Source organism: Vicugna pacos, chromosome 18, assembly GCF_048564905.1.
Source record: "Vicugna pacos chromosome 18, VicPac4, whole genome shotgun sequence".
Taxonomy (NCBI): Eukaryota; Metazoa; Chordata; class Mammalia; order Artiodactyla; family Camelidae; genus Vicugna; species Vicugna pacos.
The window spans coordinates 27484472-27510276 of NC_133004.1; the positions used below are offsets into that span (position 1 = coordinate 27484472).

Below are 25805 nucleotides of genomic sequence, written 5' to 3' on the forward strand. Positions count from 1 at the left end.
GAGATTATCTTATATATACCGCTTTGGGATATGGCTCTCCTACCCCCACCCCCTTCACGAACATCATTCTCTGAAACTCAGGTCTCTACGCTCAGATTTCTACGAAAAGAATTAGGTAGTACTTTTGAAGGGACATCAAATCATCTCACCAACCTATGATGCATTTTCTAGCTGGATCAGATTTCAGAACGTGGGTGCCACCTGGTATTTGGTAGATGGGGACAATGCACTCATCTGTAAGGGAAAGATACATCTGTGTGTGTGTGTGTGTGTGCACATGTATGTGTGCACAAGGGCTCCCTTGATGGGTGGGCTCATTTCCAATTCCAAACATTCTGGGAATAGGCAGGAATATGGACATGGAACAGGAAGTGTGACTCAAGTTGAGGAGGCCTCAGCTTCTCTTGGTCTTGGAGAGGTCTAAAAATCCAGGAGGGGGTTCCAGGTGGGTCATAAGTAAGAGACTACGGGGAAGCTCATATTTACACTGAGTAATTTGAGCCCGACAGAAGCTGTCTAAGCTTAAGCCATACCATCTAGAATTCTGAAGCTCTCTCTGATCTCTCTCTGACCTCTCAGGCCTTTAGCAAAGTTTAGTTTAAACTTCACAGTAAAGAGGTTTATGACTGTAAAGAGCTGTAAAGAGGTTTATGACAGCACTAGAACTACAATATTAAAGGGAGAGTGGATTCCCCACTGAAGTCAGCATGGCAGTGGGACCCCAAGTGAAGGCAAACCTCAGGCAGAGTCATGGTTCAAGGTCCCATCACCACTCCCTCATCGGCAAATTTTCCTTCAGGGGTGCCCTTGTGGGCTCTTGGCTTTATGTTTATGAAGAAAGGTGTAGTTCTTTACTTACATGTCTTCTCTTTGTAGCAAGAGCATGAGTGTCTACAGGGGCCAGGATGACCTTACAGCTCTTCTAGATTCCCCACTGGCCCTGCCACAGAGCTGGGGGACCAGATTAAGAATCTGTTTGACTTTGGCCCACCTAATTCAATAACAACTTTCCATCCTGTCTCTTTGGTTAGTGTCGGTACAGGGTTCTAATAATCGCCTCTATCTGATTCTTCTTTCCTTCCAGGCACATAGGAGGTTACACTTCCCTGGGCCCCTTACAGCGAGGTGGGGCCAGGTGACAAGCTCTTGTGCATTTACTTCCTGGTATGAGCCCTTCAGTGCTGTCCCTGTGGCAGTGACCACATAGGAGTATGCTGAGATGGTGCATCAAAAGTCGGTTGAGATGGTGGCATCAAAAGTCGGTGGAGCCTTTGCGCACTGCGCCCCTGGTAGACAACCACAGTGAGCAGACAGGCGTGCTGATTCACACTGGACATGCAGAGTGGGCAAGAAATGGACCTTTGGTGTTTTACATGCTTAAGATTTTAGGCATTGCTTGTTACCACAGCCTAACTAGTCTAACTTGACTGGTGCAGCTGGGAAGTGACTATCCTCAAGCCAGCTGGTACAGTTGGGGCTGGTTTTATGAGCAACAGACAGTCCAGTACTAAGACCACATCCCAGGGCAATTATGCACTCATTCTGTGATCTGAAGACAAGCCCTGGGACGTGCTTCCGTGTGGCCTGGAACAAAGGGAACATGGCTCAGTTCTCTGGAGACGTTCTTTCACCAAACTAAAATCCACTAAACTTACATTGTGTGTGTCACTTGGGGTTTTGTTTTAGGGGACATTGTGCTGAGTTAAGGTCTATGTCACCTGTTACAACTGAATTTAATCACTCTAAAGCAGGATTTCTCAGTCTCAGCCTGATTAACATGTTGGACTGGGTAGTTCTGTGTTGGCTGGGGAGGCAGAGGGCTGTCCTGTGCACTGTGGGATGTTTAGCAGCATCCCTGCCCTTTACCCAGTAGCATTTTGTGAGAACAAAAAATGTCTCACACTGCACAAGGCCTCGGTCTTGTCAGCTGTAAAATGGGGCCACTAACGTGAAGCTCATACGGTTGCTGTGAAGACCGAATGTGCTGATCAGGTAGATAAAGAGCCTGCGTATGGCTGGGGAAAGGGTTGAGAGTTGAGGAGGGAAATTGTGTATGCTCTTGAAGGTGCCCAGGTTTTTCTAGTGAGCTGCATTTTAACCTTTGGCCACGGTATTCCGTTTATGTAGCCCATCTACATTTTATCTCCTATCTCTGAGATTACACGGTGTGTTTCTTGAGGGCAGTGACCAAGTTTTATACACGCGTATTCTCCCATCTTACGTACTAGTATGTACCAGGTGACCACGAAAGGTTGCTGACAGATCGCTTTAATTCAAAACAGCAAGTGCCGTTTTCACCTCCGGGTACCCCTGTTGGGAATGCTCTCCCCCCTCCCTCCCAGTGCCACCCCCTTCCTTCTCCCGCTTGTAAAACTCCTACTTATCCCTCAAAACCATCTTTCACGCCCCGATCCTATGCCTGAAATGTAATCACGGTGCTGCCTTTCTCCTTTATAAATGTGTCTCTTATTGAAGTTAATCACCGTCTTGTCACTTATTTTGTTATTTGTTTCTCCCTTTGTAGGCTGTGCGCCACTTAAGGGGAGGGGTTGATCTTGACTTTATTGTGTTTTTGTTTGTTTGTTGTTTTCATTTGCTTGTTTTACAGTGTGCAGCACGGTGACCAGTGTTAGTAACAGCTCGATGTTTGTTGAAAGAATGAGTCAGTGAGTAAATGAATGGAGGAGGAGAGCGGAGCACAGATAATCCTGGAGGTTTACGGCTGCCAGAGTCTCCTCCCATAAATACCTGTCAGGTAGGTCAGAGCATCAAGCGGCACCTCCTCGTAGTCATTCAGAAACATCTGGATCTGCCGCATACTAATCCTCAGGTCAGACTCGTTGAATTCATAAGGAATATTCCAACCTGCGTGAGGCAGAGATGAATTAGATGCTTCAGGGCCGAGAGCTCTTAATTCCCACCCCGAGATCGAGCTGGTGGAGTTAAGCATCATTATGGATCAAGAATCCGTTTCAGCCCCATGAATATTAAGCACCGTGCCAACTATTAGCCTTGACATTTACTGCCAACGGGGGAGCCGTTCTGCCTGAGAAACCATCCATTCTAAAATTAATTTCCTTATGGATCTCCCCGTTTGTTAAGGAAAATGTTAACGTCCTGGGATTTGTGGAACGAGAATTATTCACCCTGGCTGGAATACTGTGGTCATGCACAGAACGCCAAAAATAACACTCAAGCATAGCTAGAGAGCAGTATTTGTGATTGGGCAACAGACCTAAGTTAGCTTTGAGAATCCCCCTCCTCGTGCCCAGGGAGAACTAGACGGCTGGCTTTGGAGAAATTATTCCTTGTATTTCCAAGGGTGATAATGATAGATGCCCAGTGGGGCTGCTCAAGTGACACAAATGTGTGAACTGGGACTGAAGGAGGATAGCAGTATGGTGGGACCTGTGCTCAATGGAGACGTTCAGTTTCCTCCTAAACATTCACATTCAAATTAAAAAATGTAATAAAATAATAAAAACTTGTGTTTTGGCAAACAAAACAGAACTGGGCAGTTGGCTGCTGCAGGGATTTTCAAAGGTCTGGCATGGTGGAAGAACGTGGTGTGCGGGATGCAGATAGAGAGGGAGTGTCCTCCTCGGCTGTCTCGTCCCTGAACCCCTCAGTGGAAGGGTCACGTGGTCTGTGGAGCCAACTGGGGCAGGCTGAAGGAACGGCATAAGATGCTCAGAGAAAATCACCACGAGGACAATTTGCCTCCTCATCGAAAACAAAAGAATGGCCAAGAATACCTAGAGGTGGGTCATTTCAAGACAAGAATCAGAGGCAACCCGAGGATGAGAGAACAATAATCCAATCCAAAACCACAGTGACGTGGGATCTGTGTTTAATAGTTCGATGATCTGCTCTAACAAGAGTATTGAGTTTTACTTAAGTTTGGCTATGGATAGGTTACATTCATAAACAAATTCATGTTTATTTTTTCAAAGAGAAGCACAGACAAATATCCCAGCTGTATTTCTTTCATTGTTATGCACCTGTAAAGAGAGCAACCTAAAATGTTACAAATTACACGGTAACAACTCCTTGGAGAACGGCCATTGCACCCAAGCTAGGCAAAAACACACCAAAGGAAAGGGCCTCCAGTCTCCTCATTACCACAGTACCTCAGTAATTAGGGGACCTCTGAGTCTGAGGCACCACCTCTTTCCCTGACATGGACGTTGACCTAGCTATAGAGTTGCCAGACTTATTAAATAAAAATACAGGCCACTCGGTGAAATGGAATTTCAGATAAACAACAAATCATATTTATATGAACAGTAGTTTTTTTTGTTTTTTGGGGGGGGATGGTAATTAGGTATATTTACTTTTTTTTGATGGAGGTACTGGGGATTGAACCCAGGACTTTGTGCATGCTAGGCATACACTCCGTCACTGAGCTATACCCTCCCCCTCCAACAAATCATATTTAATATAAGTATGTCCCAAATACTGCATGGAACATTTTATACCCTATTTTACTGGCAACCCTGAGTGCAAACTTGAATGCGCCCCCGCATCTGTCTGTGATCTTTTCCCCAGGCCATCCAGGTGCCCTGTCATCTCTCACCTAGGGGTCCAAAGTTTCTCCTCTCTTGAACAACAGCATGGAAGAAGCAAAGGCCAAACAACAGCTTTTGCCACATCACCGGTTTTGTACAGCTTTGGAAGAACACGGGGTCTGAGATGGGGTCATTGAGGTAAGAGCGCAAGAGGTTGGCCCGGAGTCCTTTGGGGGGTTCGTTGGTCATTTTGATCCCGTTCTGAAGGATGCTGACTGGAAATTTCTCTGATGGATAGCTGGTTAACCAGAGTCTGGAAGAAAACAGTCACAATTATTTAGAGCAAGGCAATAAGTTTTATTGAAACACAGTAACAAAAAGTAATGACTAGCATTTACAAAGCACCACTAAATACTGAACCCCATACTAAGAATTTAATGTACGTCCCCGTCATTTACTTTAATCCTCACAGCCACTCTATGACTTACTGTCCACTTTACCAACGAGGAAACAGAGGCATGAGGAGGTCGAGGGTGTTTTTCAAGGACACGCCACTTAGAAGCAGCTGAACCGACATATGAATTCGGGACTCCCTGACTCCTGATCAGCACGCCACACTCCCACACTCCTCTTACCGGGCTGTCTGAGCCTCTGTTAGGGTCAAACACTATACCCGGCACCACAGCAGTGGCCAAAGTGAGCAAAGTATTGCTTCTTGCTTCTATATACTCACAGCCTTACTTCTAGGGGAGGAAAGGGGAGCTGAGGAGGGGAGAAAAGACAAGCGAGCAGAATGCCAAGGCATTAATTATAAAATCAAGACTGCAGGGAGGGAGGGAAATAACAGGCTGAGGGGGGTCCCTGAGGTGGGGAGAGCAGAAGCCTGCAAACTAGTGGCCAGGGAGGCAAATCCAGCCTTGGCCTGCTTTTGTAAATAAAGTGTTATTGAAACATGGCCACACCCCTTCATTTACATACTGTTTACGGATGCTTTCAGGCTACAACAGCAGAGCCGAATGCCTGCAAAGCCTAAAATACTTACTGTCTGGCCCCTTACAGGAAAAGTTTGCTGACCTCTGTCACAGAGACCAGTGGCGTTTGAAATGGGTCTTGAGAAAACGGAAGATTTCTTTCCTTAAAATATAAAAGTTTATCTATGCCCGCAAAAAAATGGGAACATATGTAAAGGTATTTAGAAGGGAAAAAAAAAATATAGATAGATATAATTTTACCATCTACAGGTTAACATTTTGGTATATTGTCTCCCAGGCATTTATTCATTTGTTTTTCTTACCCAAGCTCAAGTTACATACACACTGTAGCATCCTACTTTGTTTCATTTTTGTGTTTTTTTTTTTTTTTGCTAGAGAGTAAAGGGGTTTCCAACAGGAAGATTCGGGAATAAAAAGTCATTATTAAAGACACAAGAAACAGGCCAAAAAACTGCAGGGAGGAGGAAAAGTTGGGGATGTGGTAAAGCTTGGCAGGCAGTCTGCTGCCCTCCAGGCACAAGGCTCAGAGGGAAGGGAAGAGGCCATAAACTGGTGGCCTGAAGCCTGACTTCAGTCTGCAGGCGGATGATGTTTAGCTCTCACCATGCAAAGCAACACAATGCTGCAACATATTTTTGAAGTAGTTGCCAACTTTTAAAAATCTAGGGCTTTCTTTAAAATTCTTGATTCCTATCTTTCCTTTAAAATTATCAGAAAATCTGGCCATGGGAGGCCTGCATTCCTGCATGACAACAGTTAGCTGGTATTACCCAGTAACTGCTTCTCTCTAAGAGACAAGTGCTTCTAGTTCACCGCAGTCCCCACCACTCCCTACTGTGTTCAATCCTGAGGCCCATGGCCCATGATGATTGCTATTGTACCGTGCAAAGTGGAATAATTCTTGTGCCCAGTATTCTTCACTCATTTATGTTATATTCCAGGATCCTGTAAGCACTTGAGTTCATAACTTCTGGGTTAGGACTATATTAGAGAAGACGTCAATGTCAGCATGAATAATTTTTCCTTCACTGAGTTGATGGTCAGTGAATCAACTCAGTATTCCAAACCAAAGAGTATTCTTGAAATTAATGGATCTCCCTTAAAGTCTTCCATGAAATTTACATGAGCCTTAACATGAATACAATCAACTATGGCTTAATCTGGCTTTGTAAATAAACACCAAACATTTTTCTATTTTCAGGCAGACATGACTAAAATAAAAATAACCAGCAAATTTTGTTGCCTAGAACAGGAGTCGGCAAACTTTTCCTATAAAGGATCAAATAGTAAATGTTTCAGGCTTTGCAGGCCATGTGGTTTCTGTCACAACTGCATGAAAGCAGTTACAGACAATATATGAGTGAGCACGGCTGTATTTCAACAAAACTTTATCGACACTGAAATTTGAATTTTATATAGTTTTCATGTGTCGTGAAATATTCTCCTTTTGATTTTTTTCAACTGTTTAAAAATGTAAAAGCTATTCTTAGATTGCAAGCTGAGTGAACACAGGCTGCCGACTGGATTTGGCCCACAGGCCACAGTTTGCTGACTCCTGCCCAGAATAAGAGAATCACTGAATGTGTGAGTTGAAAGGGGCTTTGAAGTCGATCTGGTTCATCTCATCATTCTGTAAATGCAAAAACTGAGGCCCAGCCTTGTTGGGCTTTAAAGTTCATGGACACTAAATGTTTCCAGTGCTGATTAAAATTCCATGGATCCCAAGAAATATAGGATAGAGAAAGTGCCTAGACTATTGGTGGGATTTTATTTTAGACAAGTAAGTTTTAAAAATCAGATGTGCTGGCATTTAATCTACCTTCCTAGGTAAATCTCCTATCACCTCTCCCCAGTAACATCACACAGCATAGACCCCAGAGTCACAGAATAACTTCTTGGTGTTTCCTTTGCTTTTACAAATGCTGTTCCTTCTGCCTGGAATGCACCTTTCAAACTCCAGGCAATTGTCAGTCCCCCAGGCCTTCCCCAATTTTCCCCTCCCTTTTCCATTCTTATTCAAACAAGTACATCAGGTTACTGCATCGTATCAATATCGTTCATCTATGGTCTGCTTTCTCCTAGACTGAGAGCTTCTTATGGGCAGAACTGTGTCTTGTTCACCTTTGCATTCCCAGCCGCTAGCATAACATCTGGAGTTCGAGGTCGGGGCCCAGGGCCAGGCAGTGGTGGGGCAGCATCTCACCTGAACCCCGTGTGGGTGCTCTCAGGAACAATCACCTCCTCACAGATCTTCTCCAGCGCAGGCATCCAGCTCGTGGCCAGGTGGCAGTTCTGTAAGACCACCCAGGTCCCGTCTTTGACAGCAGTGTTGATCATTTTGGCAGCAATAGGGCCTTGGCCCTGGCCAAGCGAGATGGTCTGTGTTTTGGCACCTCCCATGCCAAGATCATCAGCAAATTTCAGCAGGCCTGAGACAAGGAAGAAAAAGGGCTTTTGAAAGAGGACAGGTAATCTAAGGCCATATTAACAATAACAACACAGAAGGGGGGGGGTCCATTAAAATTCTGGACTCAGAAAGAAACCTGCTAGTGTCTGTTAAGTATAAAATTAGCATCTTTCTGAGGAAGGTGTAGACTTCTGGTAAGACGGTAAGCAAAGATACTATTGATTCCTCTTTTGCTCTAGAGACATTCTTGATCAAAAAAAAATTATACAAACTTAAAAATAAAAAAGAATTTGAAAGAAAGAGAAATTCCTAGATGCCAAAAATGAAGAGGGGACTCAAAACTACGGAGGAGAGCACGTAACCAAAATACCTAGGAGCTGGGTTTTTATAACTCTATTTCAGTAGGGAAACAGGCATTTGGACAGTGACAGTTCAAATAGGTCTGTTTCATTTCTCTCTTCCTCAGAGGCAGCCAATGTTACTACCTTTTTGTGAATCCTTCCAGAGATATTTTATACATTTAAATATATATATATACCATTATATTTACCTGAAATGTAGAACACTACATTTACTTTTTTCACTTAGACCTTTTCTACATCAGTACATATATAAAGGTCTTATTCTTTCTGGGGGGTGGGTGAAGGATGGGGAGAGGTAATTAAGTTCATTCATTCATGTATTCATTCATTTAATGGAGGTACTGGGGATTGAACCCAGGACCTCATGCATGCTAAGCATGCCCTCTACCACTGAGCTATAACCCCCGTCCCTAAAGGCCTTATCCTTTTTCGTGGTTACATACAATTTCACCTTTGGAAAATACCTTACTTCATTTAACCGTCTAGTGGTTGGTGTTTGTTCACAGGAAACACAGCTTTGCACTCATAAGGAGTGAGGCGCTAGAACTGAGACTTCTGTATAAAGTCAGGATCCTCAAATGGCTGCACCCTCATGGTAAGAAGGCCGGAAGTCTCCTTTGTGTTCCTTCTCTAATCATGCTTAGATGCTTCTTTTATGGTCATTTTCAGAGACAACATTAAACTCTCGGGCTACCATCACAAATAACCAAAGACTGGGCAACTTGAACAACAGAAATTTATTTCCTCTGATTTCTGGAGGCTAGAAATCTAAAATCAAGGTGTTGGCAGGGTTGGTTTCCTCTAAGGCCCCCTCCCTGGCTTGTCTGTGGCCATCTTCACCTTAGGTCATCTTCTCACTGTGTCCTCTCTGTTAGAGTGTTTCTGTCCTAATCTTTTCCTCTTACGAGGACACTAGTCATATTAGATTAGAACCTACCCTAATCATCTCATGTTAACTAACTCTTTGAAGACCCTATCTCCAAATATAGTCACATTCTGAGGCACTGGAGATGGGGGGACACAATTCACCATATGTAATCCTGGGGGTATAATTCTCTTGTTTTATGTGCTGATTATCCCTTATAGTGATGTATTTCTTTGTGTAGTTTATAATTTTTTTAAGTTGTGAGTTCAGAATCAGCAAACTTGTGTTATTTTGAGGGAGTCTAACATACCTTGGGTTTTAGGAATGCCCCTAATAGAATAGTTTTGCATATGCAAACACTGGTGCCCCCTGGGGTTTTGCCATTCCGGATCAATTTTATGAGAAATTTCTCAGCTTGAGAATCCCATACCACAGGGTACTATAAATCTGCACCCCTCATTTGCACATGGCATAGGCTTGGTGTTTTGATTTCTCACTGGAGAATGGTTTTTTTTTCAACCCAGGTTCCAGGCCAGTGACTAGCTTCCACATTGCTTCTTGAGTCAGTAGCCTAAAATTCAGAGTTCTACAGACAAAAAAAACAAAAAAAACAAAAAAAAAAACACATGGATTTGGAACAAGACAAATAAAACGTCTAGAAATGGAAAGCATTGTCATTGAAGGTAAAAACTCAAAGCACTGGTTTAAGAAGCAGGTTAGATTCAGCAAAAAAAAAAAAAAAAAAAAAAAGGATTAGTGGAAAGTGAGGTCTGCAATCAATGATGCACTCAGTAATAATGGGAACTCCAGGTCTCCAAATACCATGACTTGCTAAAAGAATTCCAATTCCTTTGGAGAAATGTTTGTATAAGATAAGCCTGAAGTAGATGGTAGTTCTATACAGCAAGGAAGTTATCAAAAACTCCTGGGGTTATGTGGAAAGGATATAGGCATGAAGGTGCTCCCATAGACCAAAGACTGAATAATCTGAGCATCGAAAAGACTAATGGCAGCAGTGAAGTAAAACACCATTATGCTGCAAACGTCCAACATGCTAAAATCCATGCATTAATAATGGTACCAAACCAAAACTCCAGCTTACTGCTTAAGTAACTTTGGAGGTTGCTTGGGCACCAATTCATTATTCTGAAAGCTGGTAAATAAAGAGAATAAATCAAGCATCTTTTCTCTCTGTCCTTTCTGAACTATCTTCAGAGTATACCAAAGAGCTGATATGGAAAATTTCTTCTTTGAAGAAGAGTTCTACTGCTTTAAAAAATAAGTAAATAAGTAAACAAACAAACAAACAAATAAATAAAGTTCTGGTTAATAAATGTGGAAGGAATGATAGAATCAAAATATCATCATTTTTCAGACCCTAATGAAATAATGGATCTGGGTAATGATTTTCTAAGGATAATAAAACCATTAGGTCGACGGTTCCCAACAGTGTCTGCACTTTGAAATTACTCAAAAAGCTTTATAAAACACAATGCCTGGGTCTCACCTACAAAGAGTTTAATGTAATGGGTTGAGGGCATGGCCTGCCCATGGAGATTTTTCTTAGAGCTCCCTACGTGATTCTAATGTGCATCCAAGATTGAGAACCACCACATTAGGTGAAAGGCTGATGGGAAACGTTATAAGGGAGGTGATGGAGGAGTAGGGAGGTGGATCACGTTGACAACGCCTGAGCCCACTGATCAATCTCAGTGAGGAAAGGAAAGATGATCACGGTATGTGCCTCCTAATGTGACACGCTGTGAGGGACACAGTGCCTGCAGTTTCCTGGGAAGTTATCCAAGCTCAATCTGATCAAGCCTCTAGCACAGAGGGATGGGAATAAGCTACATACATCATTAGATGTAACAGGCCTGTCCTCTCCCAACACAACAGCATCATTTTACAGACCATACTCTGACCTCTCCCCCATTTTTCTTCTTTGCCTTTCCTGGTTCCCCCTAGTTTCTCTTGTATAAACCTGCCACAGGAAGGACATGGGGAAGAAGCAAAGATGCTAGGAAGGGGATCATGAATTGAGCTTTGACAAGAACAATCATTTTGGTGTAGGAACCTGGAAAGGGTACCAGTTCATTTCAGCTCCTTCTTCTGATTTCCTTTAAGGGGTAGGGGGTCTGGCTTTCATTTTGGGTCGGGATATGTGTCGAACTCCTCAGCTTTTACTCCAACCTCGTCATCTGCATATCTGGTATTCTTTCTTCATTCGGCAACAGAGAAAACTAAAGGTTTGAGATTCCCCCAAGAGAACAGAAAGCTAATCCATTCCTATCAACAACTTACAGCCTTTCATGTGCACAGTCACCTTCTGGGAAGATGCACAGACTGGTAGCGGCAGTTACCTCCGGGAGCGTTAGGAGGAAGATGTACCTTTTGCTCTATACCAGGGTTTCTCAACCCCAGTACTGTTTACATTTTGGGCTGAAGAATCCTTTGTTGCAGGGGCTGTCCTGGGCGTTGTAGGATGGTTACCAGCATCCTTAGCTTCTATCTACTAGATGCCAGTAGCACCCTGGTAGTTGTAACAATAATGTTTTCTCACTTTGCCAAATGTCCCTTGAGGGGGCAAAATGGCCCCGATGGAGCTACAGTTCTATACTTTTTGCATTGTTTGATTTTTTTTTTTTACTACATGCAGCATTAATTTTTCAAAGAATTTAAAGAAAAGAAAAAAGCTTAACTGAGAGAAGCAACAGTCAGAGAAAATGGTCTAAGACGAAGGTGATGAATTACCAGCCAACAGGCTAAATCTAGCTCTGGCTTAATCCTCATTAAGTTTTTAAGAAAAAATTTGAATGAGTTATCAAGATTGAAAAACGGGTGGCCTTGGGGGGCGGGTATAGCTCAAGTGGCAGAGCGCATGCTTAGCACGTGCGAGGTCCTGGGTTCAATCCCCAGTGCCTGCTCCAAATATAAATAAATAAATAAACCTAATTACTTCCCCCTCATTAAAAAAAAAAAAAAGGTACTTTCCACATTTCTGGTTTCTCTTGAAAAAGCAGTTGATCTGGTCACCCTGAGCTCACATTATCGGATGGCACAGTGCTCAAGAGCTGAGTAGCAGCTGCCCACTTTCGGCAGAAGGAAACGTCTTCAGTTGGCCCAGCCCCACCTTAGCCTGTTACCTGCTTGGCCGTCAGAGCAATTTGAGTTTGAGATCCCTGCTGTAAGCGACATGCTACTGTCATCCACCCATGCATTCTGGGCTTTCTGTGTTCTTCACACGACATTCTGCCCATACCTGCCATGGGGTCTGCGCCTGGAGACAATACGAATATCAACGGTGCGCAGCAATTGGAATCACTGTAAGACCCCTGGAGATCAAACGTAGGGGCTTCTATGTATACATTCCCCATGTTCTCAGCAATGAACTCCCGGATGGCTGGGATCATTTTGTCAGGCCGCAGACATCGGAGGATCACCATCCTCTCCAAACCTTGCAGAAACTTCCAAGACCCGGGGAGCTTCTCCTCATGGGGCCAGGCTGAGTCATAGATGAGCTTCCATTTGTCAGAATTTTGTTCCAAATCTTCCATCAGGCCTTTCAGTTTTGGCAACGCAGACGCGCGAACCACTTCCGCCCACGCCTTCTCAGACAGCCATTCCGGGGCCGGGTTGGGGAAGGGGTTGTCCAGGGCAACGCCTCCAGTTAGAAGGAAGTACCACATCTCCTCGTCAATTTGCTTTTTCTCTTTCAAGATGCCGATCATCAAGAGGAGGGAGAAGAGCAGCTTGTCCTTCTCGAACAGAGAGCGGCAGACGTTGTTGTAGATGCTGAGGGTGAAGTGCTCGATGATGTAGTCAATTCGGAGCTCTAGCTCCTCGCTCTTCTTGCTGTGGGCCAGAGAGTGTACGTAGAGGTTTATGAACCACGTCAGGGAGTACTGGTACATGGGCTCGATGTTGGCCAGGTCGGAGATACAGAAGAAGATGGTGGCAGAGTGGACGGCCACCGGCTTGTAGCCCATCCGAGTCTCATCGATCTGCGTTTCCGTCAGTGAGGCAATTTCCTGCTTCTCAGAGATTTCTTCGGACAGCAGTTTGGAGGAGGACAAAACTTTGATGGCGGTCTCATCCTCAAGGATGTTGCCCTCGGACAGGGAAAGGACCTCCAAGATCTTGTCTTCAATTTCCTTTAGCTGCTTCTTGTTCTTGGCACTTTCCACAATCAACTTGTTCTTTTTCTCTTCCAGTTCTGGCTTCTCCTTGGCGGCCACGATGCCAAGGAGTTGGTCTTGGAGCCCCAAGGGGGTGATCATAAAGTTGAGGAGACAGACTTTCACGGCGACTTCAGGGAGGTAATGCGGGTTTCTCAAACGGGTTGTGATGTACAACTTAAAGTCTCTGGAGTATACGATGATGTTTTCACCGAGCCTCATGTACTCAACCCCTTGCTGCTTGAACGTGGACTTGAGCAAGATGGGTTCAATAAAGGCATCCAGCTCTTCCCCGACGTTTTCTAGTAAGACGGGGGTGCCAAACTGCAGCGCGTGCTCCAGCGTCCTCACGTAGTTGGTATCTGAAAATTTGATGACAGACAGCCTATTTTCTTTCTCCATATTCTTGATCCACTTATTGGCCTGCCCCTGAGGGTCAATCATTAAGGCCCAGCGTCTGGAGTTGGATACAATGATGCCATTGTCAATGGAGAAGGAGTCAATGGGCAACCCAGCAATCTGCCAGGCACGAATTTTTACAGGATCTCCTAATGTGTTGCTGAGACTAAAGTCACTGGAGCCGGGGATGAGTTTATCCTTACACTGGGCCAGCCACTGCTTCTGGCACTCAGCCCGATAATCCACGGTAAAGGCCCCCAGGTAAGCCATGGTCCCCGAGGACACCAACACATCCCCTGTCAGATTAGTATAGCGGATCCCCAGCTGCCGGGCAGCTTCTGTCCATCTGTCCTTCTCTCCCCCAAGACCACTGATCAGTTTTTCTGCCCTGATCAGCTTTTGGGAGCAGAGCTCAATGTTTTCCTCCAAGGTCTTTTTCTTGGTATTCATCTCTTCAAAGTCATCGTTCAGGGCCTGGAGGCGGTCTTCCACCAGCTTCAGCTCTGCTCGCTTCTGGTTCAGTTTCTGCATCTGTGCGTGCAGCTTCTCCTCGGCCTCCTTCAGCCGCTCCCGTTTGGGAGCCACCACTTTGGCCACACGATCGTACACCTCCATGGCCCTCACCCACTTGCACAGACCCTCGCAGGCAGATGACACGTTTTTAATGACGGCTGGCTGGAAATCAGGGTGATCAATAAACCTTTCCCGGATCCGCTTCATGATCACTGGGGGGATGTTGTCTTTGTCGTATATCTTAAGACTCTCCAAGAATTTCAGATCTCCAAGAATCTTTCTTGATAACCCCCAGTAATCTTCTATCATTTTACCTGTTTGGGACAAGAAACAGAGATAAGACTAGTATGAAGACATTCTGGCTGAGACTTAGAGCCTTGCCATGGCTACTCCTTATATTTGGCCAAAAAGAAAAAAAAGATCTGATGGGATTTTAGGGCAGAGAATACTCTACATGATACCACAATGATGGATACATGTCATTACATAGTTTTCCAAACCCGCAGAATATGTAACACCAAGAGTGAACACCAATGTAAACTATGGACTTTGGGTGATAATGATGTACCCATGTAGCTTCATAAATTGTAACAACTCTGGTTGGGGATGTTGGTAATGAGGGAGGCAAGGCATGTGTTGGTGTGTTGGGGCAGGAGGTGCATGAGAAAGCTCTGCATCCTCATCTCAGTTTTGCTGTGAACATAAAACTGGTCTGAAAACAAAATCTTAATTTAAAAAATCCCCAGCTTCTTGTCATGGACTGGGAGGCCCCCAACCTTACCCGCCCTCGCCTCTATCTTACTCCCTGGTCTTTAGTTACAAGGACTTTCCTTCAATTCCTTGATGATCCCAAGTGCTTCCCTGCCATGAGCTCTTCACCTAGGCTGTAAATGGCATCTAGGTGGCTCCTCATCAGACTTCAGGCTTCTTTAAAAAGCTACCTCTCTATGAAGCATTTTCTTTCATCTCAGCTGCTAGACTGCCCATTCCCTTTATAGCATTTATGGCAATCTGTGATTTGTTTGTTTGTTTGTTTGGTTTTAATTGTCTGCCTCTCCCTTGGAGCTGTAAGCTCCTGGGGAGGAGAACAAGATGGTGGAGCAGTATGACACTGAGCTCAAGTCCTCCCATGAACATATCAAAAATACATCTACATGTGAAGCAAATCTCACTGAAAACCAACTGGAGACTGGCAGAAAGACTCCTCTACAATCAAGAATGTAAAGAAAGATCCATGTGGACTCAGGTAGGAAAGATGGAGTGGCAATCAGGTTGGGATCTGTGCCACTAGAAGAGACAAAAGAGGAAGAGTGTATTGCAGGCTCGGTGATCCTCCCTATCAGTGAGGGGTTCAAAACATATGGGGCATCCCAGCCCTGGGGTCCGACACTGGGAAGATGAGTTCCTTTAGCTCGTTTGAAAACCAGCGGGACTTATAGGAGAAACCGAGACTCCACAAGTGAAGAGCACACACACTTGCTTACTCCTGGGAGCAAGATGGGGAAAGCATTTGAAATGGCCCAGGGCTCTGGACAGTTTCCCACGACTGCCCTAGTGTGTGCCTAGCCTGCACCCAGTGTCTGCTCCAGCCCCTCTAGCTCCAGCACAACCCCCCACTAGGGTGAAGGCTATCATTGCCAAAGACAGTGTGCACTCTGGGGAGGGGGGAAGCTGGTAACAGAGCTGGCCTGGACTTGGCACTGCATCCGAATGGGATGAAGACATCCATTGCTGGAGTTCAAAGAGGTGGTGGATTAGGAGCTGTCCAGAGCTTTGATTGATGTGCTAGGACCATCCCAGCACACACCCAGCCCACACTGGCTGTCTGCTCTGGTCCCCCTGGCTCCAGTACTGCTACCCTCTAGAGTGAAGGTACTATTGCTGGGACAGGAAGGGTACACACTTAGGGAGAATGGGACCAGCTCAAACCCAACCTGCCGGGCTTCTGCTCCAGCACCTTGAGACCTGACCCTGCATACAATAGGGTGCTGATGACCACTGGGCATATGAGAAGCTCTGTCTGACACCTGGCTCTGGCTCTAGCCCCTCCATCTTCAGCCCCACTTTCCTGGGGAAGCCAGCACACCCTGGGGAAGATGTGACCCATGCTCACCTAAGATACAGCTGTCCCACCAAAGCCCCTGGGCACATGTAGACTGCATAGGACACTCCCACACAAGAACACCCTTTCAAGATTGAGACAGGTAACTGTTCCATTTAATTTCACAGAGACAGAGAAAGTTAACAAAATGAGAAGACAGAGGAATATGCTTTATATAAAAGAACAAGAAAGAAAAAAACCCCTGAAAAAACAGCTAATGAAACAGAAATAAATAATTCACCAGATAAAGAGTTCAAAGCATTAGTAATAAGAATGCTAACTGAACTTGGGAAAAGAATAGATGAAGACATTGGCCACCATTACCCTGATGCTAAAACCAGACAAAGACACTACAAAAAATTTACAGGCCTATAATTCCAATAAATATGGATGCAAAGGTCAACAAAATATTAGCAAACTGAACTCAACAATTTATTAAAAAGATCATACACCATCACCAAGTGGAATTTATTCTGGGGATGCAAGGATGGTTCAACATCCACAAATTAATCAATGTGATACACTACGTTAACCAAAGGAAAGATAAAAATCACATGATCATATCAGCAGATGCAGAAAAAGCACTGGACAAAATTCAACATTCATTCATGATAAAAACTTATCAAAATTGGTACAGAGGGAACATATCTCAACATAATTAAGGCCATTAATGACAAACCCACAGCTAACACCATACTCAATGGTGAAAAGTTGAAAGCTTTTCCTCTAAATCAGAAACAAGATAAGGATACCCACTCTGGTCATTACTGTTTCACATAGTATTCATGGAACATAATATTAGGAAGTCCTACACAGCAATCAGACAAGTAAAAGAAGTAAAAGGCACCCAAATTGGAAGGGAAGAAGGAAAACTGTCACTATTTACAGATGACATGATACTATATATAGAAAACTCAATAGTCTCCATGAAAAAGACTACTAGAACTGCTAAATGAATTCAGTAATGTTGCAGGATATAAGGTTAATAAACAGAAATCTGTTATCTAGCTGTATAAGACAAGAAAGCCAGAAAACAATCCTGTTTAGAATTGCATCAAAGAGAATAAAATACCTAGGAATAAGCTTAATCAAAGACGTGAAAGACCTACATTCTGAAAACATGGAACATTGATGACGTAATTGAAGATGATACAAAAAATGGAAAGATATCCCATGTTCACAAATTGGAAGAATTAATATTGTTAAAATGTCCATACTGCCCAAAGCAATCTACAGATTTAATGCAAAACCTATCAAAATATCAATAAAGAACTAGAACAAATAATCCTAAAATTTATATGGATCCACAAAACACCCCAAATAGCCAAAGCAATCTTGAGAAAAAAAGAACAAAGCTGAAGGTTTGTTCATGTCCTTGACTTCAGACTATATTTCAAAGCTACAGTAATAAAAACAGCACAATACTGACACAAAACAGACAAAAAGATCAATGGGAACAGAATAGAGAGCCCAGAAATCAACCTATGCACTTATGGTGGTCAGTTAATCTACAACGTAGGAGACAAGAATATACCATAGGGAAAAGACAGTCTTTCAGTAAGCGATGCTGGGAAAACTGGATAGCTACATGTAAAAAGAAAATGAAATTAGAACGTCTTCTCACATCACATACAAAAATAAACTGAAAATGGATTAAAAACTAAATATAAGACTGGAAACTATAAAATTCCTAGAATAAAACAAAAGCAGAATACTCTTTGACATAAACCATAGCAATATTTTTTTTGGATTTGCCTTCTCAGGCAAAGGAAATCAAAACAAAATTAAACAAAAAGGACCTAATTAAACTTAAAAGCTTTTACATAGCAAGGAGACTATGTACAAAATGAAAAGACAACATACAGAATGGGAAAAAATAATTGCAAATGATATGACCAGAAAGGGGTTAATATTCAAAATATATAAACAACTCATATAATTATATTTAAAAAACAATCTAATCAAAAATAGGCAGAAGACTTGAATAGATATTTTCCAAAATAGATATGCAAATGGCTAACAGGCACTGAAAAGATGCTCAGTTTCGCTAATTATTAGAGAAATGCAAATTAAAGCCAAAATGAGGTATCATGTCAAACCTGTCAGACTGGCTATCATCAAAAAGTCTATTAATAACAAATGTTGGAGAGGATGTGGAGGAAAAGGAACCCTCATATACTGTTTATGGGAATGTAAATTGGTGCAGCCATTATGGAAAACAGTATGGATATTCCTTTAAAAAAGTGAAAATTGATCCAACAATTACACTCTTGGGTATCCAAAAAAAAAATTAAAACACTAATTCAAAAAGATACATGCACTTTAACATTCATAGCAGTATATTATTTACAGTAGCCAAGATATGGAGGCAACCCAAGTGCCCATCAAGAAATGATTGGATTAAGAAAATGTGGAATACATATAGAGAATGGAATATTACTCAGTCACGAAAAAGAATGAAATACTGCCATGAAGCATGTGCATGGACCTAGAGGGTATTCTGCAGGCATCTAGGTGTCTGGGTCTCTCTCCATTTCTTTCTCAGTCTCAGTTTCTTTCTCTGCATCTCTTTCTCGCTCTCTGTCTCTTTTTATTCTCTTTTATTCTCTGGTTATCTCTTTCAGCATCTTTGTCTCACTATTTTTCTTTCTGCTGCTTCTTTATCTTTCTCTCTTTAGCTCTTTCTGCTTCTCTCCCTCTCATCCACATCTTACTTTGTGTGCTTGCTCCCTATTGGTCCTTTTGTCTCCATGAGCTTCATTTTTGTAATATTTTGTAAACAGGGGCCTTGACTGAGCTTGGCTTCACCTAAAGATGCCTGCATTTTCCTGATTGATTGAGAAGAGAAAGGATGGTGAAGAAACATATAACATACAAAGATACACTGAAAATGGATTAAAAACTAAATATAGTTTTTAGTGCGCTCTTTGGGTACACACACACTTCCTGGTGCCTTTCTTATTTCCCCCAAGATGTGACGATACTGCCTGCAGGCCTGGGGCAGGATGAGTGGGGGCACCAGCACCCATCCTACCAGGGGAGAGCAGCCTATACAGGCCTCTGGGTCAGGTGGGGTGCTGGAGGGGATTACCGCTGCCGCTGGGGTCCGGCTTCCTCTCAGGTCTCAGCCCCTTCATCACACAGATGCTCTCCATGACCAGCTTGACAGGGCCAGGTGGATTCTGCATTGACTTCACCAGTGAGATGTCTGTAGGGTTCAGGGTGTCCAGTGCAGCAAGTGCAGCCTCCAGCGCTGGCATCGCCTCCGCCAGGTCCCCTTCACATTCGTTCTGCAGGCAACACAGGGACAGGAGAGGTGACTGCCTAGTGCCTGGCACACTGGGGGCGAAGCAAGCTCAGCTCCTGGAGGAAGCAGAGGAAGTAGGAAGAGGTGCTTCCCGTCCCAGTGTCCTTCCAGGGTGGTGCCCCCTCCTGGAGGTCTGCACGGTGAGGGTGGCTCTGACGGCTGGCCAGCAGCAGGGAGGCATGCATGGAATTGTAGGGCTGTGGTCTGGATATCTTGACATTTTTGACATTGAGAATTTACATGGTTTTAAAAAAAAATCAAGCTTTTGGTTTTTAGCAAATTCCCAAGATATATATGCAGTGAGAGACTTCATAGCCATTGATCAAGGATGGGTTGAGAGATGAAATAAAAAAATAAGGCCTATGGGGTGAGTGACAGATGGGAAGAGGGTTAGGGCAAGTTTAGGGAAGAATAAGGTGTGAGGGGTGGGAGAAGGTCAGAGAAAGGGCAAGTGTCCGGGATGCACTTGTAGTTCAGACATAGGGTAGAGGTGGTGTTGGCGATGGGGGAAGTTTGGGGATAGGGTGGAGTTTAAGGCAAGAGGTTAAGGATGAGAAATGCGGATAAAGATTAACGCTGGGTCATGAGCTCTGGGAAAAGGAGATGGTGTATATTTTGTCCATTATTTCTTCATTCAAAACCAAAACTAATACAATGGAATATTATTCAGCCCTAAAACGAAATGAAGTACTGATTCATGCAACAACACGGATAAACCTTGAGAACATTATGCTAAGTGAAAGCAGCCAGACAGATACAAAATGCCACCTGCAACATGATTCCATTTACATGAAATGTGCATAAAAAGAAAATCCACAGAGGCAGAAAGTAGGTTAGTGGTTGCCAGGGACCAGGGAGAGGGAGGAACGGCTAGCGACTGCTAATGGGTGCAGGTTTCTTTTTGGGTGATGAAAATGTTCTAGAATTAGACAGTGGTGATGATTGTATAACTTTGTGAATATACTAAAAACCTCTGAATTGCATGATTTTATAAGGTGAATATTAATTGTATATGAACTATATGTCATTTAAAAAAAAAAAGAAAGCTTAACAGTATAACATTTTAGAACTGGAAGGAAGTTTATAGATTACAGTTGGCCCTCTGTCCGTGGACTTGGAACCACTGATACAGAGGGCTGACTGTAGGGGGCTTGAGCACCTGTGGATTTTGGTATCTGCAGGGGGAGTTTGGTGTCTGTGGGGCCCCGGATCCCTACTCAGTGAATTTTCTGTTAGTCTCCGAGCCTAGAGAGTGATCACGCAGTCATGAATGAAGTGAAACTTCATAAGAGAATGTCAAAAGCAGCACGTGTTGAAGCCTATGTATTGCACATTTATGGTGACAAGCAAACAAAATAAAGGAGGTTCCACCTTCCTACATATGTGTGCGTATATCATGGATTCTTTATTTTAGGTTTTCTGCTTTTCTTATAAACTCATAGCAATGTTTCATTTGGCTTCATCATATTGTAACAATCCCCCTCTCCTCAAAATGAGCCACGTCAGATGTCCCCAGCATCAAAACAGAATACTCTGCTTCTGGTGGTAAGAATGGCTCGGTCCCAAGGGCAGGCAATTCAAGGGGTGCAAGACACGGGGAAGAACTGGGGCGGACCCCTGCTTCAGGAGGGGCTTGCAGGCAGAGGACACCAAAGGTGCTCACTCAGCTATAGCTCTGGATTCTCACCAGATTTCAACCAACCCAGATGCCCATGGCTTCCTACTACCTATAGTTTCGTGCGCTTTCCTATAACGTGCCAGACAACTAGTGGCCCACGTTCACGTTATGCCCCCTGGTGGCCTGGAAGCTCTGCTTCTTTCCTAAGGGGTAAGTCCTGGGTTCCAGAGGGCTTGTTTGTCAAGTAACTCCAAAGGCTTTCATTGCCGTATTACCTCTGACAATGATTCTTAACCCTGACTCTGCATCAGAGTCACCAAGGAGCACTCAGGGCATCCTCACCATCCGGCTCCACACCCAGAGATTCTGATTCATTCTGGTTCTGATGCAGCCTAGGTGGGGTCTGGGCACCTGCATTTTTGAAACTCCAAAGCTGACTCTGACACACAGCTCTGTTGAGAAACTGCAGCTGACACACTGGAAATACCGAACACAGGGAAGGAAGGAATAGACTTCAGTGCCCAGTAGGGGAATGGCTCCTTGATGGGTGAAACACCTACGTGTTTTCACATGGTCATTAAAGTGATTATATGACATTCTGGAAAAACAGTTGTGATAGGCTGTTCAGGAAATTAAAAAGCATGAAGCAAATCACAATTATGCTATGATTGCAGTAACCATGCACATGGATAGACAGGAACTAGAAGAAAACTTGGAAAATTGGATAGGTGTTAAAGTTGAGCTCTTAAAAATTCTTTTGTATGTGTTATTACCGTTACATCATTTGTTTCTGTGAAAAAAAATTGATTAAAAATGACCCCTGTGGCTTAGCAGTGCACAGAGCAGCAGGGCTCTTTGAGGCGCGTGAAGCACAGTGCTTGCTGATGAAACGTAATCATCTCTGCAGTACTCCAAGCATCATTTATTACCCTCATTAGGGGGAAAAGAAACAATCCATTAGCTTAGAAAGAATGACCAGTTTGAGATTTGCAAGTGTTAGCCACTATATATAAAAATAAATTAAAAAACAAATTTCTTCTGTACAGCACAGGGAACTATATTCAATACCTTGTAATAACCTTTAATTAAAAAGAATATGAAAATGAATGTATGTATGTATATGTATGACTGGGACATTGTGCTGTACACCAGAAATTGACATATTGTAACTGACTATACTGCAATTAAAAAAAAAAGAAGAATCGACCAAGTTAAGTAAACCATTTCACTTGGGCAGCAAGGGTTTGGGAACTGACTCTTTGCCAGTCTCCTGATGGTCCCAGGATGGACTCCACTCCATTGCTGAGCTTCTGCACTGCGTTAGCACCACACTGGGTGTTCTCTCCCATGTTCTCTCATTTCTAGGGGTGCCAGGACATTAGAGGAAATCAGCAGTCCTCATGTGGAGGAGGACTGTAGCCCTGAGAGGTTCAGGAGGGGATGCTGGTCCTCACGAAAGTCTCAGGGAAACTCAGAGCAAGCACAGGTCTTTTTACTCCTCCCTGGATAGTTCTTCCACCTCCTGACTCACCTTCCGGATGTCACTCCCAGTACTCAGGGATGGGATGGCAAAGCATTAGACCTCACACTTCATGTCAAAACCTGAGTTTTGGCAGTCTGTTACCCAGGAATGGGTGTGGTGGGTCACCTCCTTATAAACCTGATGTCACCTCTCACCTCCTTCCTGTTCCAGCAAATCACTGTTTTCCTCTGACATTATGGAGAAGAATTCCATGTGTGACGGTATCCATACATGGTGAGAGACTGGCCTTTATAAAGCAGGCAAGTCCACATGGTATAAGGAAAAGAACGACAGTTCTGGAGAATAGCTAACATGGGCCATGAAGCTCTGATTGTGTGCTGGACACATGCCATAAATTTTACATGTTTTTCTCTTAGTGTCTCCATTTTACAGATGAGGAAACTGAGGTTAGGAAGGGACAGAGCAAATATTGAGCCCTGACACACCTGATTCTAGTATTGAATCACAGAAAAGTTGCAAATGCATGTGCCTCTAGGGGAAAGACCAGTGATATGAGTGTCACAAATTGAACTATCTGGGGCTTTGATGAACTGGAACTCACCAGGGACAGCACTGATTAAAAGCTGCCAATGGGTGCAACCCAGGAATGCAGCTCCAGTGTTGCCCTAGAACTCAATTTGTTTTCCTAATAAAAGCTAAAAATTAAAAATTTTTACTTGAAATCTTTTGATTTTTAAAAGATAAGTATTTCAAATTAAAAAAAAATACTGTATGCATCACAGTGTATATACAGCTGCTAGTTTTTGCAACTTCTGGGATAATGGCCAGATGCGAGGGCTTTGGAAGCGGAGAGCTCTGGGTTTGAATCCTGATTCAGTCACATGGTAGCTGTGTGACTGGACAAGTCGTTTAAGTCCTTGTACCATGATTTCCTCATCTGCAAACTTGGAATAATGCCATTTGTCTTACATGGCTGTTAGGATGATAAAAGTTACTGTAAATCAAATACAGGAGAACACAACCTTCATGAGAAAAGGAACTTTGTCTTATTCACTCCTATTTTCCCACCGCCTAGAAAAGTGCCAGCACAAAGTAAGCGTTCAATAAATATTTGTTAAATAAAGCAATACCAAAGAAACCATGATGACGTTGATAAGTCGTGGCTCTTATTACCCCCTTGTCATAGAATAACAAATCACCTGCTAGATGATGGCTCTTGGTACCCAGCGGTCACTGTCTTTTATGGTTCCACTGGCCCCCCTCACATACCACTAGGACTACGAGTCAGCAAGCCTCTCTTATCCAGGGCATTCACTGTGGGACTCTGAGACCAGAGACTGGACCTGTGGGAACCTAACAGAGGCAGGTCTCAGGACTTATTAGAGAAAAGCCAGTCTGGAAGTCCCATCCTCTTCAAAACAGTGCCCCATGACCTAGAAGTGAGACACAAGCTACTTCTTGTCCAAGCTTTTGTTTGAAGAATGGTCAAAAGAATTTTCTAACTGCTAAGTGGGAAAGTAGGGGCACGTAAGTATCTTAAGCTAAGTGCTTATGAGCCTTGGATTCTAATCCTACTAACTAGCCTTGCAGCTCTGGGAAAGTCATTTTCCCACTGAACCTCAATGTTGTTGACTTTCAGATACTGATAGCTGTCATTAGTAAGTCCAAAGTTGTTTTGATACTCAAATGGAACTGTGTACTTCAAAGTGCTTGGAGAAATACGTAACATCACACGAACGTTAATCAGATTTTTTTCTAATATCTGAATATAGGTGAAGCCCTTCCCAGGACTGCTCTCCTTTGGTACAGAAATCACCTTCAAATGGGGTCCTCTAGGTTTAACCTTCTGTCATTCAACAAATATTTATTTCACACCCATGACATGCCAGCCACATCTGAGCAAAAACATGATAGAGGTGAAGGAGATAGCCAATGCGAACAGCCAGTGCAAGGACCCTGGGGTAGGAACATGCCTTGCGTTTGTCTGGGGAGTAGCTAGGAGGCCAGTGTGGCCAGAGCAGTCAATGAGGGGAAAATAATAAGAGATGAGGTTAGATTATATTGGGGTTTGTAGGCCTTGACTCTGAGGGAGATGGAAAGTATCTGCAAAACAATAATGCTTCCTGGAGAGAGCCAGGTGTCACTTACTAGTTATGTGATGCTGGAAAAGCATCCTTTCAACCCTCACTTTTTCCATCTGCAAGTTGGGCATGACCGCACACATTCTGCAGGACTCTGTTAGGCTCTAGTGAGAGAATGGTGAACCCAGAAAATGCTGGTTCCCCCTCTTTCCTCTCAGCTCTTTATACCTTGATTCCTTGAGCAACAGCGGCAGCAGCATTGGCTTCTTTTTCGTCTGCCTGCACCAGAAGTTTCTTGGCATCGGCCTCTCTTGTTTCCTCTTCGATTTTCACCATCATCCTAGCGGTCTCCTCAGAGGTCTGGATGAGTTGGGGTTGGAGGGCAGTCAGCTCTACTTGCATGACTGCCACCTAGCAAGGAGAGAGGGTGAGAGGGGTGCGGGGTCAGCCATGCCAATGCTGAAAATGGCGGAGTTGGCAAAAGCTGCAACGACTTCTAACCTATGATACGTGCAGAAGATACTGATGATTTTAATGGTACTGGGTACATATTTGTTGGCTAGGGTTTCTCTCTTCGATCATCCAGTACTTAGTTGCTGAATTCATACTATGTGTTGTAGTTACCAAGCTCTGTGTTAGGCACCAGACATATAATGGTAAACTTAAAAATTTTAAAAATGATACAACATTTTAAAACTTTCAAGGCCATTTCTTTCAGTGGTCTGAGGCTCTCTAAAACATTCCTGCCAAATAGCTCTCTGGCCACTGTCTGAACATCTCCAATGATGGGGAGCTCACCACCTCTCTGGGGAGCTGGGCCATTTTTCAGACAACTAAACACATCAGATTTTCCTGGTAAAGAGCTGGAATCTACCCCCAAGCAGTTTTCACCCACTCGTCCTGATTCTGCCTTCTAAGGCAGCTCAGGTATTTTTTGGAGAGAGTTTCATGACCTCGAATCCACTGCCCCCCAAGAAAGTCCACATGAGAGAAA

At 43.6% G+C, this 25805-nt stretch overlaps 1 protein-coding gene across 4 annotated transcripts in view; it reads right to left on the reverse strand.

Moving 5' to 3' along the window:
* DNAH3 (dynein axonemal heavy chain 3) overlaps window positions 1-25805 on the reverse strand; it is a 150092-nt gene that overhangs the window by 8984 nt on the left and 115303 nt on the right. For all 4 annotated transcript variants that reach the window (XM_072942725.1, XM_072942724.1, XM_072942726.1 and 1 more), the window contains 6 exons: window positions 25040-25222; window positions 19414-19612; window positions 12394-14535; window positions 7704-7929; window positions 4577-4821; window positions 2749-2865 (listed from right to left, as the gene is read on the reverse strand). In XM_072942725.1, coding sequence (XP_072798826.1) covers window positions 2749-2865; window positions 4577-4821; window positions 7704-7929; window positions 12394-14535; window positions 19414-19612; window positions 25040-25222 — 3112 coding nt within the window. The remainder of the gene's footprint in view (window positions 1-2748; window positions 2866-4576; window positions 4822-7703; window positions 7930-12393; window positions 14536-19413; window positions 19613-25039; window positions 25223-25805) is intronic.